The sequence below is a fragment of the Poecilia reticulata genome, chromosome 11, assembly GCF_904066995.2.
Source record: "Poecilia reticulata chromosome 11, P_reticulata-male-v2, whole genome shotgun sequence".
Taxonomy (NCBI): Eukaryota; Metazoa; Chordata; class Actinopteri; order Cyprinodontiformes; family Poeciliidae; genus Poecilia; species Poecilia reticulata.
Genome location: NC_088840.1, coordinates 21,792,793 through 21,812,723, shown reverse-complemented (window position 1 = coordinate 21,812,723; position 19,931 = coordinate 21,792,793). Strand labels below are relative to the sequence as shown.

The 19,931-nt window shown below is 41.3% G+C and overlaps 2 protein-coding genes and 1 long non-coding RNA gene across 3 annotated transcripts in view; 1 reads left to right on the top strand and 2 right to left on the bottom strand.

Moving 5' to 3' along the window:
* The window catches only part of LOC103472602 (uncharacterized), an 80,745-nt gene that overhangs the window by 44,301 nt on the left and 16,513 nt on the right, over positions 1-19,931 (bottom strand). The window lies entirely within an intron of this gene.
* LOC145553689 (uncharacterized) lies at positions 363-7,822 on the bottom strand. The gene is made up of 2 exons (XM_081612543.1): positions 7,619-7,822; positions 363-4,484 (listed from the first exon to the last, which is right to left on the bottom strand). The coding sequence occupies exons 1-2, from the start codon at positions 7,680-7,682 to the stop codon at positions 3,418-3,420; spliced, it is 1,131 nt and encodes a 376-aa protein (XP_081468669.1). The 5' UTR covers positions 7,683-7,822; the 3' UTR covers positions 363-3,417.
* Positions 10,028-12,878, top strand: LOC103472621 (uncharacterized). The gene is made up of 7 exons (XR_014089734.1): positions 10,028-11,106; positions 11,313-11,381; positions 11,526-11,569; positions 11,648-11,753; positions 11,876-11,981; positions 12,417-12,478; positions 12,690-12,878. It is a non-coding gene; the product is annotated as an uncharacterized LOC103472621 (long non-coding RNA).

Below are 19,931 nucleotides of genomic sequence, written 5' to 3'. Positions count from 1 at the left end.
TCTAGATTGTGCTGAGACATAAGTCCTCTAATCCTGGAGATGTTCTTCAGGTGATAGAAGGCCGACTTTGGGACTGTCTTAATGTGGCTCTGAAGGTTCAGGTCAGAGTCCATCACTACTCCCAGGTTTCGGGGCTGATCGCTGGTTTTTAGTTGTAATAGCTGAAGCTGAGTCTTCTCGTTTTGCAAAGGTTCGGCCATAAAATTCATATACGTTGTCTGTGGTTCTTTTATGTAGGTTTGGGAAAAATACCTATCACATACATTATAAGTAATATCTATATATCTCTATAAATTATGGGAAGAACAAAAGAAATAAGGAGACATGAAAAACAACATGATCAATAATAAAAATACTATTCGCAGTGTATACATAAGAAATTTAATTGAGCAAAAGTCAATAACAAGCAAATGAATTAGGTACAGAAGAATAACAACCCAGGTTGTTACAACCAGGGTTGCTAAACAGATATAAGCAAAAATTTTGTTTTGTTTTTACCGTGCCATGTATATTATTCTGAGAAACTTTCTGAGTTGGTAGGGTCTTATATGTAGAAAAAAATAAGATGAAACTATTTAATCTATCAACAAGGACATTTTCCTTTGACTCTAAAACGATAAATAATATTCATGAATCACATTATTACACTACCCATCTGTGGCGACGATACGATTGATTGATTGATTGATTGATTGATTGTTATCAACAATTTGTGAATAAAACAAAACACTTTGCATACTATAGGTAAATATTATTTAGTTTGGTTAAGAATAATTATTGCAGTCAATAAATAACTTCTAATAGATGTTCTTAGTTGCCAGGGGAACACAGTAACGCCTTCATGAGCTCAGAGGTTCAAACTGATGAATAATGAGGATGGATGCTCTCTGCTAAAATAACTCTTGCCATCTTTCATGTTCTTTCAGCAAACAGTTGAGACAGGGTTGTTTTTGGTTTCACCATTATTTACCTGCTGTTATACCTGCCATTCAATTTCAAAGTATTCTTAAAAGATTGTCAGTCTGGATCTCATGTGACCAAACCAGCCGAGAAGATGAAAAGTTAAAATTTGAGTTAAAATGTTGTTTTAACTTGAGATGAGTTAAAACTCAAGTTAAAATTTTAAAATTTTAACTCAACAACCTCTACCTAACTAGAGGTTGTGCACAACCTCAAGTTGGGTGATCCCTAGGTCTTCTTAAAAGGTAGAGTCTCTGAGAAAGGTTTTAAAAATATAGTCAGTGTTTTCAGCAAAGTTGAGCTGACTGTCCAGGAACGACTCGAGGTATTTAAAATTTGCCACAGTTTCAACAGGTTGGACATCAAGTGAAACTGTAATCACTTCAGTTCTTGTTTCTCATTTAATTAACTCTACTTCCTTAAGAAAATGAAAAGGTATGTTCTTTTGTGAGGGAATTTATCTTTTACTATTTCAGTAATGCCAGAATTAAAAATAAGTAATAAAGACTTTGTGGTATTCTAATTTAGTAATGTAACTAGACTAGTTGTGTTACCACGCCTACGCCATTAGAGGCAGTCGCAAGCCCAAAATGATGCGACTAGGGAGTAGATTTAGAAGTACACTGAAAGCTACAGAATTTGCTCAAAACTGTGAGCTGCCGTGAAGTAAAAAAAAAGAGAGAAGTTCAAATACATTCTGAGAGTGAAATTACTTCCTAAAGCTGAAAGTATATCACAGATTTCAAAAGAAAATAAAAACGGAAGTATAGGAAACAGCGCCCCCTTCACTTCTGGATTGCAATGGTCCCATTTCCAAATAAGATATGAGACCGACAGTGGTCCGTCCCGCCCCTTTCTGTTTGCTGCAACGAGGTCCTTCTCGTTCGTAGCGTTCTGGGGTCCTTTCGCTCCTGCCACGAGAATTTAGCTGTCCATAATATTTCCTGTGTTTTATTTTGGTCATTATTGTTAGTGTTGATATGTGTGATAAGCGTGTCTATGGGACATTTGTAGAAATACGGAACAAATCGCGTCCCATAACGGTTCAATACGGAACGCAACATTAAAAGCCAAATATGGGACGATTTCGTATTTTAAGGGACGAGTGGCGACTCTATACCCAACATAATGTAGCATTTAAGGTAACATTAGCTTTTGTTTAATTGGGACAAAAAAAAGCTAGGCTTAACTTACTCTTTGGCTTGAGTTAATGTTATCCAACATGCCATATGCTAACATACCGCAACATGATAATAATAGAATTTAAGCCAAAATTAGATCTTTAGTTAATTTTCTACCCAAAACTAAACCTCCCTTATTTAATGGGTTAAGTCGTGTTAACCAACACGCTAGCGTAAGCCAACATGATATTGATATTTAAGCTAACGGTTTTCTTTTCTTCTTTAAAGGTTTGAGTCCTTGTCAAATGGCGGTTTAACTAAAGAAGTTTTAAATGTTAAAGTTTTTATACTTTTTAATTTTTTTATTTCTGTTTTTTTTTTATCTTTCCCTTTCTCACTATTTATTCAGTCACATGCTGTTTTTATTTTAATTATGTAAAGCACTTTGAAATGCCTTGCTGCTGAAATGTGCTATACAAATAAAATTTGAATGATTCTTTTTAACTAATGTTATCTTATACACTCTTATTACTTTAATCCTAAAATTATTCAATATATATTATACTTTACCTTTGTAACCATGATTCTGCACTTGAACATGCAATATTTCTGCAAGTTTCAGCAGTAGCGTTCAGCACTCACTGCATTTTCAAAGGAAATGCAAGTCATCAAGTGGCTTTGTAAGGACTTAATCAAACATATCAAACATTAAATTAGTTTCAACTTTAAAAAAATATATATATAGTGATCTCTAATTTAAAAAAAACAGCCACAGCAAAAAATAGAAAAAAAATACAACACCAAATTATTGGAGACAATAATCACATACTTTGTACAATCAAAAACAATCAATGAATAAAAATATGTTTATGTTAAATATTGCATTTTCTAAGTAAAAGGGCAGGTTAATTTATTTGAAAAGCTTTTACATAAACTGGTTAATTAATATAATTTGAAATAAATAACATCAGTTTCAGTCTAGCTTTGTTTTATAGACAAACCTATCAAATAAATTTTTAAATACAGTAAATTTAAAAGTGGAAAACAATTACTGAAAATATACAGTTAGTGCACAACAGCACATTTTTTTGGATAAAAATGTATTAAATTAAATCTCCACCCCACTGGTTCTCTCCATTCAGAATAATACATATCAATCCTTCAAGTTCATATTGCACATCTCTAAATATCAAAATGTCAAGATCCAAATTATCACATTTAACAAATGTTACAATTTTCCCACTTTATAGACAAGAAAGCCCTCCAGTGTATGACTCGTTTTCATCTAAATGACTTTTATAGTGAACCTCAACAGGGACATATATGGAACATAGTCCTACGGCTTTTCACCTGTGTGAATCATCATGTGCCGAGTTAAATGTTGTTTTATACTAAAACTTTTTCCACAGTTCCCACATAAAAACGGCTTCTTACCAGTGTGAATTATCATGTGCCGAGTTAAATGCTGTTTGTGAAGAAAACTTTTTCCACAGTTCCCACATGAAAACGGCTTTTCACCAGTGTGAATCATAATGTGCTGAGTTAAATTCTGTTTCTCACTAAAACTTTTTCCACAGGTCACACATGAAAATGGCTTTTCACCAGAGTGAATCATAATGTGCCGAGTTAAATTCCGTTTCTGACTAAAACTTTTTCCACAGGTCTCACATGAAAATGGCTTTTCACCAGAATGAATAATCATGTGCTGAATTAAATTCCGTTTTCCACTAAAACCTTTTCCACAGTTCACACATGAAAATGGCTTTTCACCAGTGTGAATCCTCATGTGCTGAGTTAAATGCTGTTTTCGACTAAAACTTTTTCCACAGTTCACACATGAAAACGGCTTTTCACCAGTGTGAATCATCATGTGCAGAGTTAAATGCTGTTTTCGACTAAAACATTTTCCACAGTTCACACATGAAAACGGCTTTTCAGCCGTGTGAATTCTAATATGACGATTAAGAGTAGATATGGCAGTGAAATGTTTTTCACAAGTCTCACATGAGAACGGTTTTCTTCTTTCCTGATTTTGGTTCTCAGCTCCAGAACCTTCCTGGAAGATGACTTGGTTCCTGTTTGGTTCTGATTCAGTATGAGATGTTTGTTCATCAACAGGAACCACCATGCAGGTATCAGTCTCCTGTTTTAACTCAACCTGTTCTTCACCCTGACTGCAGTAAACTTCTTTCTCTTCCACTTTTATCTGCTGATGTTCTAGATCCTCCTGCTCTTCCTTTATCTGCTGGTGTTTTAAATCCTCCTGCTCTTCTTTTATCTTTTGATCTTCTGGTTCTTCCTGTTCTTGTTTCACCTGCAGAGGTTCTAACTCCTCCTGGTCCAGAGTGGTTCTCCTCTCCTGTTTACATAGCTTCTCCTTGTAAATGTTATGTTGCAGGCAATCTGGACATAAAAACAGAAAAAAAGGAGGAATTGTTAACTTTATTTATTGAAGTAAATGAGAGGAGACATTCAGACAGTAACCCATTTAATCCCAAATTTCTAATTGGAAAATTTGAACTAAGTGCAAGTTGTAATTATTCCTATTATTTAGGAATTATTATGTTTTATGTTGTTTATGGTAGTTGGTTATTGTTGCCAGTGGGAAACTATGTAAACTAATTTGCAAAAATTAAATCTATTCATACAAAAAAAGAAAAATAATCACATACATAAGCTATAATAACGAGGCATGATTATAAGTGTCTTCAGAACCATATTAGATGGATCATCAGTGCAGACTGCAGGATTTTTCTAGATACATTAATATTAAATGCCACATCATGCAGATGGCTTTGTCTTAATGTGCCAACCTCATCTGGTCATTTTATCAATGAGGCAAAGTCAGGTGAAAACTTGTTGTCATGCCCAAATGTACATCCTGGAGGAACTTCTGCCTGTTCCACCAGACCAAGCACAACACATTCATTATTCAGTGATTGTTCAATAAACTGTATTCATCTCTTTCAAATGTCTCCTGGGAGAGTTCTGCGTGTGAGTCAGTGTCTGGACTCTGGATTTTGGGTTGGGATTTAGCTTTTTGTGCTTTTCTGTTTTATCAATTATTGTCTAGTTACTTTAGTCTAGCACACCTGTTTTACAGTGGGGGAATGGTATCTGATGGGTGAAATATGGCCATCAGATACCGTTCCCCCACTGTTATACAGGGGAAACGGTGTCTGATGGGTGATTTTAACATAGGGGAAACGGTATCCGATGCGTGAAATATGGGCATCACATACCGTTCCCCCCTTTACCACAGGGGGAATGGTATCTGATGGGTAATATTGACCATTAAAATGCATTGCCCTGTTTTTAATTCATATAGCACTTTTTATCTCTGTAGATATTTATCTACAGATAGAGCTATATCTATATTATTTATTTATAATAATAATAATATACTTAACACATATACATTTATTATTATTGTTATTAGTAGTAGTATTAATTTCACGCAAAAACGTGAAGAAAGTGTGGCAACTTTGCCGAAGCATGTTGTTTGAGCTTTCACGGTGTTCATAGTTCCCCAGACAAGAACAAGCGTGTGCTTGCTACGAGCGTGCTTTCTCAGTGCTCATCACGAGCATGCGTGTATTTTTGCCGCGTTAGTGGGGCGGAGCGGCAAGAAGACGCAAGGGGAACCGTATCTGATGGGGAAACACGGATTGACGGAACACTTGCAGGAACACGGTGGCTAAATAATAAAATATAGATAGACCCTTTTCACAGTGACGTCAGACAATGGCCGGCATAACTCAGAAGAGGTGTATTTTTACTTCCGGTGTGATTTTGCCTCGGGAAACCTGACTGAAAAATTCACGAATAGTCATTATCTTAAGGATATAATAAAAGGTAAGGTTAATAAAAACAGCATTTAAGTGTTAGACAGCCTTTATTACTCATTGTCAATCCACCATTCTCTGACTGTGTATATAATAAACAGCCTCCGATCGGAGAGTAAACCAGCTAGCAGCAACTTAAGCCACAGTTGGGGAAATATATACACCGCTGTCTGTCAGTGCTGTAAGGTTTAGAGGTTCACTTTCTGTATCAACTTTAATAAAACAGTATTTAAGTGTTAGCTGTTATTAGTCGTTGTCAATTTACCATTCTCCAACTGTATTTAAAGGAACCAGCCTGCCATCGGAGAGTAAACCAGTTAGCAGCAGCTTTAGCCACAGTTAGGAAACATACACCGCTGCCTGTTAGTGCTGTAATGTTAAAAGTTTCACTAAATCACTGACATCTTCCATCCCCTTTCTGTTGGTTTCTTTCAAAATAAATGCCACTAATGGCATTTAGAAAGTGAAGGTCATGCTGTGTTAGGACAGGAGACAAGATGTTTCCATCCCTAAAATTATGATGCATAGAATCACATATCTGAATCTAAACCACGGTGCAAAAACTAAACACAATAAAAACATGCTTTATCTGTGGCATTGCTCATCAAAATGGCACATTACTCTTATACTAAAATTAAATACGATCAGTACACTTAACGATATTGTATTAGTGATTAGGTAATGCGTTCAGCAAGTACTTTTACTTTTACTACTGAAGTATTTTTAATAGCCAGTAATTTTTTTACTTTTACTTAACTACAAATGTTAATGTGATACTTTTACTTGAGTACATTTTTGTCTGTGTATTTGTGCTTTTACTTAAGTAAATTTTTTGAGTACTTTCTCCACCACTGGGAATAAGAAATACTGAAGAATAACTTGAAGAGTAATAACTAAGAAATAAACACAACTGGAAACGCAACAAGGGACTGACATAAAAGAATGAGAGATCTAATCAAAATAAGTAACATTAAATAATGAAACTAGAATAATCATGAAGGCAAGATCTACAGTAAACTAGAACATAATGGTGAAACAGAAAAAACACAAAACCAAAATCCTAACCCAAGAACCCAGAATCTTGACAGTGGGTCCATTTTCTTCAAGTACAGGGTCTGGTACAGGACCAGCATGCACTGGGCTTTCACCAGAGCAGGAGAGGAAACAATGAAAAATTTGATCTTTGTTATTTGCTAGCCAAACTGAAAAAAGAACAACATAAAAGCAATTTTCAGGTTTTTTCAACATTAAGCTTATTTTACCTGCGTATGAAGCATCACGTCACGGCAGCAGTAGTTTGTTGATTTGACTTTTATAGGATATTTGATTTGATAAATATTCGCCACTACAATTTATTTATTAACAATTATTACATTTTGCAGCTACTAACACCGCTAATATCGTTTTATGTTGCTTGCTTTACTGGCCTTGCGCTGCATTGTTCACATTTCTCCTGTTTACTTTAGTAAAGAAGACTCGTTAGTTAAAGGAGGAGAGCCATAAAAAGGTCATTGGTTCCTTTTTCTCTCTACATAAATAAGACATTCTCACAGCGTAGTAGTTGTGATGTTCGCGTTCATTTATCCGATATCAAAACATTTACACAGGAGGGGTACAGTTACTAAATGATCCTCATACAGAAAGCTTCTACATTTAGACCTTAACCTTCGTCCAAACGCTGGTGTTTCCTACCTATCCGGTGTAAGATTATCCGGGGAATCTGGGAGAAATCCAGCAGTCTGCGCTGATCATCCATCTCTTCCTCCGACTTGACGATGATTCCTTTAAACTCTGTGAAAGTTTCTTCAGCAGGATTAACTTCTCGTTGAGACAAACTGTCGAAAATTCAACAAAACAAACCATGCGCCATCTTGTCGTTCTTCCTCCTATTCTTCTTGGGGATTTTATGACCGTCGGCATTCACATCGTTGCATTACCGCCCCCTTATGGATAATACGAGCAAATCGAGTGAAGTATCTTGCCAAAGTACTCGATAATTGAGACGGATGGTGGGGCGTTCAAACAGTTGTTGTGAGAAATTCTGTTCCCCTGTGAAAATGTGTTCCCCCTGTGTCGGGAGCGCGCATTGCAGCCAGAGAATTGGATCTGGCGGATCTGACAATTTTCACGGTGCTTCTGATCGATTTCTCGGTAAAAACTACTCATATAATCATGTCAATGTGCTCATACAATCATGTCATGTCAATGCCGATTAAACCGCAGCTACCAAAATAAAAATACATTCATAAATAAACGAGGTCTTGTGTGGAGGTCTTTTTACACTGTTTTGTGTTATTTTAAACGCGAAGTGAATCGATCTTTTTTTCAGCTTTTGTCTCGTACCCTGACAAATAAAAGTCAGTCAACAAACACGGGTTTCCAACACGTAGTGTGTATTTATAATTTTTCATTTCTGATAAAGGAGGAGGGAAGCTGGCCGATAGCAGGACACAAAAATAAAGACTTCCTGAAAAGATTGGAGTGTAAAATAAATTATCCTCAATCCCTGGCTCATCCAGCACCACCTCCCTCTGCTCCAGCACCACCTCCCTCTGCTCCAGCAACACCTCCCTCTGCTCCAGCACCACCTCCCTCTGCTCCAGCACCACCTCCCTCTGCTCCAGCACCACCTCCCTCTGCTCCAGCACCACCTCCCTCTGCTCCAGCAACACCTCCCTCTGCTCCAGCACCACCTCCCTCTGCTCCAGCACCACCTCCCTCTGCTCCAGCACCACCTCCCTCTGCTCCAGCACCACCTCCCTCTGCTCCAGCACCACCTCCCTCTGCTCCAGCACCACTTCCTTCTGCTCCAGCACCACCTCCCTCTGTTCCAGAAACACCTCCCTCTGCTCCAGAAACACCTCCCTCTGCTCCAGAAACACCTCCCTCTGCTCCAGCACCACCTCCCTCTGCTCCAGCACCACCTCCCTCTGCTCCAGCACCACCTCCCTCTGCTCCAGCACCACCTCCCTCTGCTCCAGCACCACCTCCCTCTGCTCCAGCACCACCTCCCTCTGCTCCAGCACCACCTCCCTCTGCTCCAGCAACACCTCCCTCTGCTCCAGCACCACCTCCCTCTGCTCCAGCACCACCTCCCTCTGCTCCAGCAACACCTCCCTCTGCTCCAGCACCACCTCCCTCTGCTCCAGCACCACCTCCCTCTGCTCCAGCACCACTTCCTTCTGCTCCAGCACCACCTCCCTCTGTTCCAGAAACACCTCCCTCTGCTCCAGAAACACCTCCCTCTGCTCCAGAAACACCTCCCTCTGCTCCAGCACCACCTCCCTCTGCTCCAGCACCACCTCCGTCTGATCCAGCAGCACTTCCCTCTGTTCCAGAAACACCTCCCTCTGCTCCAGCACCACCTCCCTCTGCTCCAGCACCACCTCCCTCTGCTCCAGAAACACCTCCCTCTGCTCCAGCACCACCTCCGTCTGATCCAGCACCACTTCCCTCTGCTCCAGCACCACCTCCAACTCCTCCAGCACCACCTCCCTTTGCTCCAGCAACACCTCCGTCTGATCCAGCACCACCTCCCTTTGCTCCAGCACCACCTCCCTCTGCTCCAGCACCACCTCCCTCTGCTCCAGCATCACCTCCCTTTGCTCCAGCAACACCTTCCTACTGCTCGAGCACCACCTCCCTCTGCTCCAGCACCACCCCCCTCTGCTCCAGTACCACCTCCCTCTGCTCCAGTACCACCTCCCTCTGCTCCAGCATCACCTCCCTCTGCTCCAGCACCACCCCCCTCTGCTCCAGTACCACCTCCCTCTGCTCCAGTACCACCTCCCTCTGCTCCAGCATCACCTCCCTCTGCTCCAGCACCACCCCCCTCTGCTCCAGCACCACCCCCCTCTGCTCCAGTACCACCTCCCTCTGCTCCAGTACCACCTCCCTCTGCTCTGCCTATAACCCCTCTTCAGTCTACTACCCAATCTCTACCAGAGAAATGTAAGTTTTCTTTTAAATTTGTATAAATATATATCAAAGCATATAAATTTGATTTTGGATTATCAAACATATGTGTGTCTCACAAAAACTGTCTGTCTTTGCACTGATAGGCTTTTGACTTGTTTTAATGAAAGTAATGCAGCTCTAACAGTTGCATTGAAAGTACCAAATTTGCATTAAATTGCCATTATTTACAAAATCATGCAAAGTTGGCTCTTGTAATGGACTTTTAATGCAACTATTAGAGCAACTTTGTATTAAAAGTCATTATTTACCGAACGACACCTAATGACAACTGTCATAAACATTCATAAAGATTTCTTCATATTCATGACTGATGTTATGTCATGTTTATGACGTCATGCCAGTCTTATGCACACCCCTTCAAATAAAGCGTTACCAAATATCTTGTCAAATTAAATGAATAGGTGTCATGATAATGATACCAATCTTTTGCTTTTGTTTTCTTTGCCACTACTCCTCAACCCATCCTGATCATCAAATTTGCATGATGCTTTTAAAGGAAAAAACGTCTACGTCCTTCTATCAAAAGTGAATGGATATAAGTTGTTTTACTGGGACATTAATAAAATCGGTCCTGACATGTAACTGGAGAGTCAGGTGGGTACAATGACTATATTATTTTTGAAATATACCAGCTGTTACAGTATTTAACTAATCTTTCTTTTTCTTATAAATTTGCAGTCAATTAATGCATTTATGGCTGTCATTGTGAAGGAATAACGTGTTTCCCCAAAAGTAAGACAGTGTCTTACTTTCTTTTTATCCCCAAAAGCCCCACTATGTCTTACTTTCGGGGTATGTCTTATATTGGAAAAAAATTGTCGAATTTTTTGTTTTAACTATAAAATGAACATTTATTAACAACCTGAACAGTATTGTATTCACCACAAAACAGTTTTATAAAAGGAAGTGCAGGGGACGGCACGGTGACGTATGGAGAGGGGGACGGTGCGGACGTGGGCAGGAGGCGGCGCGCAGCTAGATGAGAGGGAGGTGACAATACCCCGTGTTTCCCCGAAAGTAAGACGTATGTCTTACTTTCGTTACTTTCGGGGTACGACTTATATTAGCCGACCCCCCTGAAACCCCCGATACGTCTTACAATCGGGGAAACACGGTACAACAACAAGAACACAGGACAGGCTGCGTTCATAGATTCATTTGAAATGACAGCAATGTGGGAGGGAAAAAGTCCTAGATTAAAGGTGGATCTTACACATTCCACTATGTTTTTCTGTGTTAGTCTTATACGTGTTATTAGGATTTTTAAATCGATTAAAATAAATTATGTTTATGGTTATATGTTTTTACAGATTTGTCTGTATCACCTATAAAAAAAATTATTTTAGGCCAATGTGTCTTACTAAAAATGTTTTCTTCATATGAAAAATATATTTTTCTTAATTATCAGAAGATGAACCCAAGTAATTATGAAATAATTCTGGGAATCAACAATCAACACCACCACTGGACTTTAGTGGTAATAAAAATTTCTAAAACTTTAAAAACAACCTACAGTATGTCATTCTTATGTCATGAACACAAATCACATGAAAACTGTCAAATGCAAACTTTATAGGTGATCTACCCACAAGAGAAAAAGTCTTTGTTCTTGAATCCACAGGGGGAATCAAAACATGAGATCCAGAAATATTTGCAAATCACAAGGTATGGTAGAAAATTTAAGTCTAACTCAAGTATGAAATTTATGTCAAGTTGTTCTCATTAACATATCTGTATTTGCAGAGCATTTATGAGGAAGAAGGGGTGCAATGTCTCTCGTTGGAGATGTGACACAGTGAAGCATCCCAAACAACAGGACAGTACATCATGTGGTGTATTTTCACTGAAGGTGCATTTTGTCACACAGTGTATGACTTTTAGAATTTTGATATATATTTTGAGACATGTACAGTGAATTACTTTCTTAGTTAACTGAACTTGGAACCATAAAAAAAAAGCTGTATATTTCAGTTTGCAGAAAAAATCCTAGCAAAAGAGGTAGTGGATTTTCCTGTTTCTACTGCGGCGGTCTACAGCATGAGGTTGGACATTGCTGTGAGTCTTATCCTTGACAGTGGTAATTATAACATTAATATTCTTATTTTGAGTGTTAATGAGAATTTTTATCATGATTACTGCAATTTGCATTTTTTGATTAAAAAAAATGCAAATTGCATTTTTTTTAATCAAAAAATGCAACATGGAATCAACATATTCCATGTTGAATACATCAACATGGAATATGAAAACAGTTAAGAAAATGGTTTGTTTATAACTTAATAAGTACAATAATTTCTTTTTCTATAGTTATTAAAAGTCATAATGCTATTTTATCCCCAAAATGACTGTGTTGACACTTAGGACAACCCACACACACACACACACACACACACACACACACACACACACACACACACACACACACACACACACACACACACACACACACACAAACAATTGTACATGCATAATCATGTGTGTGTGGATCTGTTTTTTCGTTTGTTGTTAACAGATTACTTAAAAGACTTGTGCCACTTCTGTAGAGAGAAGGAAAGTGACACGGACGTGAACTGGGTAAGAAATTTTAGAGAATTATTCAAAGACTTAGAGTTAGTAAGTCAAAGGAAGAGAACAACTTTTACCTAATTTTTTCTAGCGTAAACAAGCTTTAATAAGACTCTCCAGCAGTTGGAATATAAGGGAATCTAAAATTATTCATAAAAATATTGTCAATGTAAAGACATGTTTTCTTAAAAATAGTTTATATTTTTGGTTTCTTTCATAGATCCAGTGTGACATATGCCTGAGGTGGTTCCATCAGGCATGTGTGGGAAACCCACCAATTCAAAAAACGTATGAGTTTTTTGAATTGGCAAATCAGGAACCTGTTTGCTTTAGGTTCCTGAGTTTACTGTGGAGTGCTGGTAGTTTATGTATGTTGAACAATGTTTAATAAATTACAATTTGAAAACTACGTTTGACATTTGTTCTTAACATATTTTATTATAAGGTAGATATGGAAAGATAGTTTAAATCACACAATGAAGTGCAAATATTTTTAAAACACAGTAAAAGACTTTGCAGGTAAAATAATTTGTTTCCATTTTATAGAAGGGGAACAGGTTTCATCAGGTGGTTAAAATATTTTGTTCCCCCATCCTAACTTTGGCAAAAAAAAAGCACATGTTTTCAAACTTGCAGGATTTCTTGTTGATGATGAGGGGAATGAACACAGTAAAAAACTTGCAATTAAATTAATTTGTTTCGATTTTATAGAGGGGCAACTGATTTTATCAGGCAGTGAAAATATTTTGTTCCTGGGTGTGTTGTGCTCGCGTAGTGGTTAAGCACATCCCACGTATGGAGGCCTTAGTCCTTGACGCAGCTGTCGCAGGTTCGATTCCCGGCCTTGGCGACCTTTGCTGCATGTCTTCCCCCTTCTCTCATTACCCACTTTCCTGTCAATTAACTACCAAATAAAGGCCACGAGAGCCAAAAAAAATCTTTAAAAAAAAATATATATATTTTATTCCCCATCCTAACTTTGTCAAAAAAAGAGTAAATGTTTTCAAACCTGCAGTATTTCTTGTTGATGATGAGGGGAATGAACACAGTAAAAGACTTGCAGGTAAATTAATTTGTTTCCATTTTATAGAAGGGGAACAGGTTTCATCAGGTGGTTAAAATATTTTGTTCCCCCATCCTAACTTTGTCAAAAAAAGAGCAAATGTTTTCAAACTTGCAGGATTTCTTGTTGATGATGAGGGGAATGAACACAGTAAAAGACTTGCAGGTAAATTAATTTGTTTCCATTTTATAGGGGGAACAGATTTTATCAGGCAGTAAAAATATTTTGTTCCCCATTCTAACTTTGTCAAAAAAGAGCAAATGTTTTCAAACTTGCAGGATTTCTTGTTGATGATGAGGGGAATGAACACAGTAAAAGACTTGCAAGTAAATTAATTTGTTTCCATTTTATAGAGGGGGAACTGATTTTATCAGGCAGTGAAAATATTTTGTTCACAGGTGTGTTGTGCTCGCGCAGTGGTTAAGCATATCCCACGTATGGAGGCCTTAGTCCTTGACGCAGCTGTCGCAGGTTTGATTCCCAGCATTGGCGACCTTTGCTGCATGTCTTCCCCCTTCTCTTATTACCCACTTTCCTGTCAATTAACGACCAAATAAAGGCCACCAGAGCCAAAAAAAAATCTTAAAAAAATATATATATGTATTTTATTCCACATCCTAACTTTGTCAAAAAAAGAGTAAATGTTTTCAAACTTGCAGGAATTATTGTTGATGATGAGGGGAATGAACACAGTAAAAGACTTGCAGGTAAATTAATTTGTTTCCATTTTATAGAAGGGGAACAGATTTTATCAGGCAGTTAAAATATTTTATTTCACATCCTAACTTTGTCAAAAAAAGAGCAAATGTTTCCAAACTTGCAGGATTTCTTGTTGATCATACGGGGAATGAACACAGTAAAAAACTTGCAGGTAAATTAATTTGTTTACATTTTATAGGGGCAAACAGATTTCATCAGGTCGTTAAAATATTTTGTTCCCCATCCTAAATGTCAAGAAAGAGCAAATGTTTTCAAACTTGCAGGATTTCTTGTTGATGGTGAGGGGAATTAACACAGTAAAAGACTTTGCAGGTAAATTAATTTGTTTCCATTTTAAGGGGGGGGAACAGATTTTATCAGGCGCTTAAAATATTTTGTTCCCCCATCCTAACTTTGTCAAAAAAAGAGCAAATGTTTTCAAACTTGCAAGATTTCTTGTTGATCATAAGGGGAATTAACACAATAAAAGACTTTGCAGGTAAATTAATTTGTTTCCATTTTATAGGGGGGAACAGAATATATCAGGCAGCTGAAATATCCATTCTGTCTCCTTCTCTCCCCATAAATTTGGGAAATAAAAAGCAACTGTTTCCAAATTCTCAAAAAGTATGTGTGATAGCATACTATACATTTCCTTAATCCAGTTTTCTGTCATATTTTACATGGGATTTACCAAAAAATGTACACTCTGATTTTTTTCAGGAGATCTTTATTTTTGTGCCCTGCTATTGGCCAACTTCCCTCCTCCTTTATCAGAAATGAAAAATTATAAATACACACTACGTGTTGGAAACCTGTGTTTGCTGACTGACTTTTATTTGTCAGGGTACGAGACAAAAGCTGAAAAAAAGATCGATTCACTTCGCGTTTAAAATAGCACAAAACAGCGTAAAAAAGACCTCCACATAGGACCTCGTTTATTTATGAATGTAATTTTATTTTGGTAGCTGCCGTTTAATCGGCATTGACATGACATGATTGTATGAGTACATTGACATGATTATATGAGTCGTTTTTACCGAGAAATCGATCAGAAGCACCGTGTAAATTGTCAGATCCGCCAGATCCACTTCTCTGGCTGCAATGTGCGCTCCCGACACAGGGGGAACACATTTTTACAGGGGAACAGAATTTCTCACAAGACCGGCAACCCGTCGTTTTAGAGAGTCAGTCTTTTCCCGACTTTGGTCACTTAATCATGATAAATTAGTCAGTCACCAAACATGGTTTTCCATCACATTCTGTGTATTTATAATTTTTTTTATTGCCAATACAAGAAGATGGAAGCTGGCTGATAGCAGGGGACGAAAAAGTAGACTTCCTGAAAAGATGAGAGACAGCTTTCTAGAAAATTCTGATCTTATCTAAAATATGACACATTACTGGATAAAATACATTTGCATAACAACCATTTGGTGACATTAATTGCCAAAATCATGAGTGGGGAGCCAAATATTTGAGTTGCATGAAATAATTTGTTCCCCTGCTCAACTCTCTTTGGAGGGAGGACAGGTTATTTCAAGCAGCTAAAATATTTGGTTCCCCCCTCATAACTTTGGCAAATAAGTAAATGTTACCAAATTCACAGCATTTGCTGTTGATGATGAGATGAATAAACACAGTTAAAGACGTGCTGATAAATTAATTAGCTCCCATGTTATAAAGGGGGAACTAATTATTTTTAAGAAGCTAAAATAATTGGTCCCCAGCCTCCATTCATCCACAATGAACATGAATGAGCTGCTTTCTTCATCTACTGCACTAAATGGGTTAAATGTTATTACTCTTTGCTATATTAAACATTTTTAGCAGGGATGTTAGTACTAATTTTAAATGATTGTTTAGCTGAGAGTTTTTGCTTTGTAACCAGATTTGCAGATTAACTTTTTTCTGCTCTTCTTCTCATTTAATTTCAGCAAATGTTCTGCAGTTGAAATAAATTGTTTCTACAATTTTCAGCAGTAACATTCAGCACTAACTCTACATTTTCACAGGAAAGGCAAATGTTCTACTTGCTTTCTAAGACAGTAAACACATATCTATGTGTGGAGATTAAATTAGTTAGAAACATGGTAAACTATAATAGAAGACAGCTGCAGCAGAAAAGAGAGAAATATAACTAAGACAAAAGACAGCAAATTGTTGAGGAAAATAATTACATAGTTTCCACAATCAAGAAAAATGAATGCATGAAAATTAGTTTTTAGGACAGACTGAAGATCAGTTTATACCCAGTAGCCATAAGGACGATAAATGCAACTAGTACAAATTATCACTCAATTCTGTTATAATCTATGTCATTTTATTGAATGGTTTATATAATAACAATACAGTTTGTCATCGTTTTTGCTGCAGAATATGCCAGAAAAAAACAATGCATCAAAAATAGGTTTCACATCTCTAAGAATCTAAATGATCACATTTAACAAACACAACAATTTCTCAGCTCCTCCTTGGGCTGCCACCTTATCGTGGTGGAGGGGTTTGAGTGTCCCAATGATCCTAGGAGCTATGCTGTCTGGGGCTTTATGCCCCTGGTAGGGTCACCCAAGGCAGACAGGTCCTAGGTGAGGAACCAGACAAAGTGCAGCCCGAAGACCCCTATGATGAATACGAACTTTGGACTGCGTTTTCCCTCGCCCGGACGCGGGTCACCGGGGCCCCACTCTGGAGCCAGGCCTGGAGGTGGGGCACGATGGCGAGCGCCTGGTGGCCGGGCTTTTACCCACGGAGCCCGGCCGGGCTCAGCCCGAAGAGGAGACGTGGGTCCCCCTTCCGATGGGCTCACCACCTGTCGGAGGGCCAAAGGGGTCGGGTGCATTGTGCTATGGGCGGCAGCCAAGGGAGGGGACCCTGGCGGTCTGATCCTCGGCTGCAGAAGCTGGCTCTTGGGACGTGGAACGTCACCTCTCTGGTGGGGAAGGAGCCGGAGCTAGTGTGCGAGGCTGAGAGGTTCCGGCTAGAAATAGTCGGCCTCACCTCGACGCATGGCTCTGGTTCTGGAACCAGTCTCCTTGAGAGGGGCTGGACGTACTTCCACTCTGGAGTTGCCCACGGTGAGAGGCGCCGGGCTGGAGTGGGCATACTTGTTGCCCCCCATTTGGGCGCCTGTACGTTGGGGTTCACCCCGGTGAACGAGAGGGTAGCCTCCCTCCGCCTACGGGTGGGGGGACGGGTTCTGACTGTTGTTTGTGCTTACGGGCCGAACGGCAGTTCAGATTACCCACCCTTCTTGGAGTCCTTAGAGGGGGTACTGGAGAGTGCCCCTCCTGGGGACTCCCTTGTTCTACTGGGAGACTTCAACGCTCACGTGGGCAATGACAGTGAGACCTGGAGGGGCGTGGTTGGGAGGAACGGCCCCCCCGATCTGAACCCAAGCGGTGTTCTGTTGTTGGACTTCTGTGCTCGTCACGGATTGTCCATCACGAACACCATGTTCAGGCATAAGGGCGTCCATATGTGCACTTGGCACCAGGACGCCCTAGGCCGCAGTTCGATGATTGACTTTGTCATCGTCTCATCGGATTTGCGGCCGTATGTCTTGGACACTCGGGTGAAGAGAGGTGCGGAGCTGTCCACTGACCACTACCTGGTGACGAGTTGGCTCCGGTGGTGGGGGAGGAAGCCGGTCAGACCTGGCAGGCCCAAACGTGTAGTGAGGGTCTGCTGGGAACGTCTGGCGGAGTCCCCTGTGAGACGGAGCTTCAACTCTCATCTCCGGCAGAACTTCGAACACGTTCCGGGGGAGGTGGGGGACATTGAGTCTGAGTGGACCATGTTCCGTACCTCCATTGCCGAGGCGGCCTATCGGAGCTGCGGCCGCAAGGTTGTTGGTGCCTGTCGCGGCGGCAACCCTCGAACCCGTTGGTGGACACCTTCGGTGAGGGATGCTGTCAAGCTGAAGAAGGAGTCCTACCGGGCCTTTTTGGCCTGTGGGACTCCAGAAGCAGCTGATAGGTACCGGCAGGCGAAGCGGCATGCGGCTCGGGTTGTCGCTGAGGCAAAAACTCGGGCGTGGGAGGAGTTTGGAGAGGCCATGGAGACAGACTTCCGTACGGCTTCGAGGCGATTCTGGTCCACCATCCGGCGTCTCAGGAGGGGGAAGCAGTGCAGCACCAACACTGTTTATAGTGGGGATGGTGCGCTGCTGACCTCAACTCGGGACGTTGTGGGCCGGTGGGCGGAATACTTCGAAGACCTCCTCAATCCCACCAACATGCCTTCTGTTGAGGAAGCTGAGCATGGGGACTCTGGGCTGGGCTCTCCTATCTCTGGGGACGAGGTCGCCGAGGTGGTCAAAAAGCTCCTCGGTGGCAGGGCCCCGGGGGTGGATGAGATCCGCCCGGAGTTCCTTAAGGCTCTGGATGTTGCGGGGTTGTGTTGGCTAACGCGACTCTGCAATATCGCATGGACATCGGGGGCAGTTCCCCTGGACTGGCAGACTGGGGTGGTGGTCCCCCTGTTTAAAAAGGGGGACCGGAGGGTGTGCTCCAATTACAGGGGGATCACACTCTTAAGCCTCCCTGGTAAGGTCTATTCAGGGGTCCTGGAGAGGAGGGTCCGTCGGATAGTCGAACCTCGGATTCAGGAAGAGCAGTGTGGTTTTCGTCCTGGTCGTGGAACACTGGACCAGCTCTACACCCTCAGCGGGGTCCTGGAGGGTGCATGGGAGTTCGCCCAACCAGTCTACATGTGTTTTGTGGACTTGGAGAAGGCGTTCGACCGTGTCCCTCGGGGGCCCTGTGGGGAGTACTCCGGGAGTATGGGGTACCGGGCCCTTTGATACGGGCTGTCAGGTCCCTGTATGACCGGTGTCAGAGTCTGGTCCGCATTGCCGGCAGTAAGTCGGGCTCGTTTCCGGTGAGAGTTGGACTCCGCCAAGGCTGCCCTTTGTCACCGATTCTGTTCATTACTTTTATGGACAGAATTTCTAGGCGCAGCCGAGGTGTTGAGGGAATCCGTTTTGGTGGCCTTAGGATCGCATCTCTGCTTTTTGCGGATGATGTGGTCCTGTTGGCTTCATCGGAACGTGATCTGCAGCTCTCACTGGAGCGGTTCGCAGCCGAGTGTGAAGCGGCCGGGATGAGGCTCAGTGCCTCCAAATCCGAGGCCATGGTCTTGAGCCGGAAAAGGGTAGAGTGCCTTCTCCGGGTCAGGGGGGTCGTCCTGCCTCAAGTGGAGGAGTTTAAGTATCTGGGGATCTTGTTCACGAATGAGGGAAGAAGGGAGCGGGAGATCGACAGGCGGATTGGGGCAGCGTCTGCCGTGAAGCGGGCGCTGTACCGGTCCGTCGTGGTGAAGAGAGAGCTGAGCCAAAAAGCGAAGCTCTCGATTTACCGGTCGATCTACGTTCCCACCCTCATCTATGGTCATGAGCTTTGGGTCATGACCGAAAGAACGAGATCACGGGTACAAGCGGCCGAAATGGGTTTCCTCCGCAGGGTGGCTGGGCTCTCCCTTAGAGATAGGGTGAGAAGCTCGGTCATCCGGGAGGGACTCAGAGTAGAGCCGCTGCTCCTCCACGTCGAGAGGAGCCAGTTGAGGTGGCTCGGGCATCTGGTAAGGATGCCTCCTGGACGCCTCCCTGGTGAGGTGTTCCGGGCACGTCCCACCGGGAGGAGGCCTCGGGGAAGACCCAGGACACGCTGGAGGGATTACGTCTCTCGGCTGGCCTGGGAA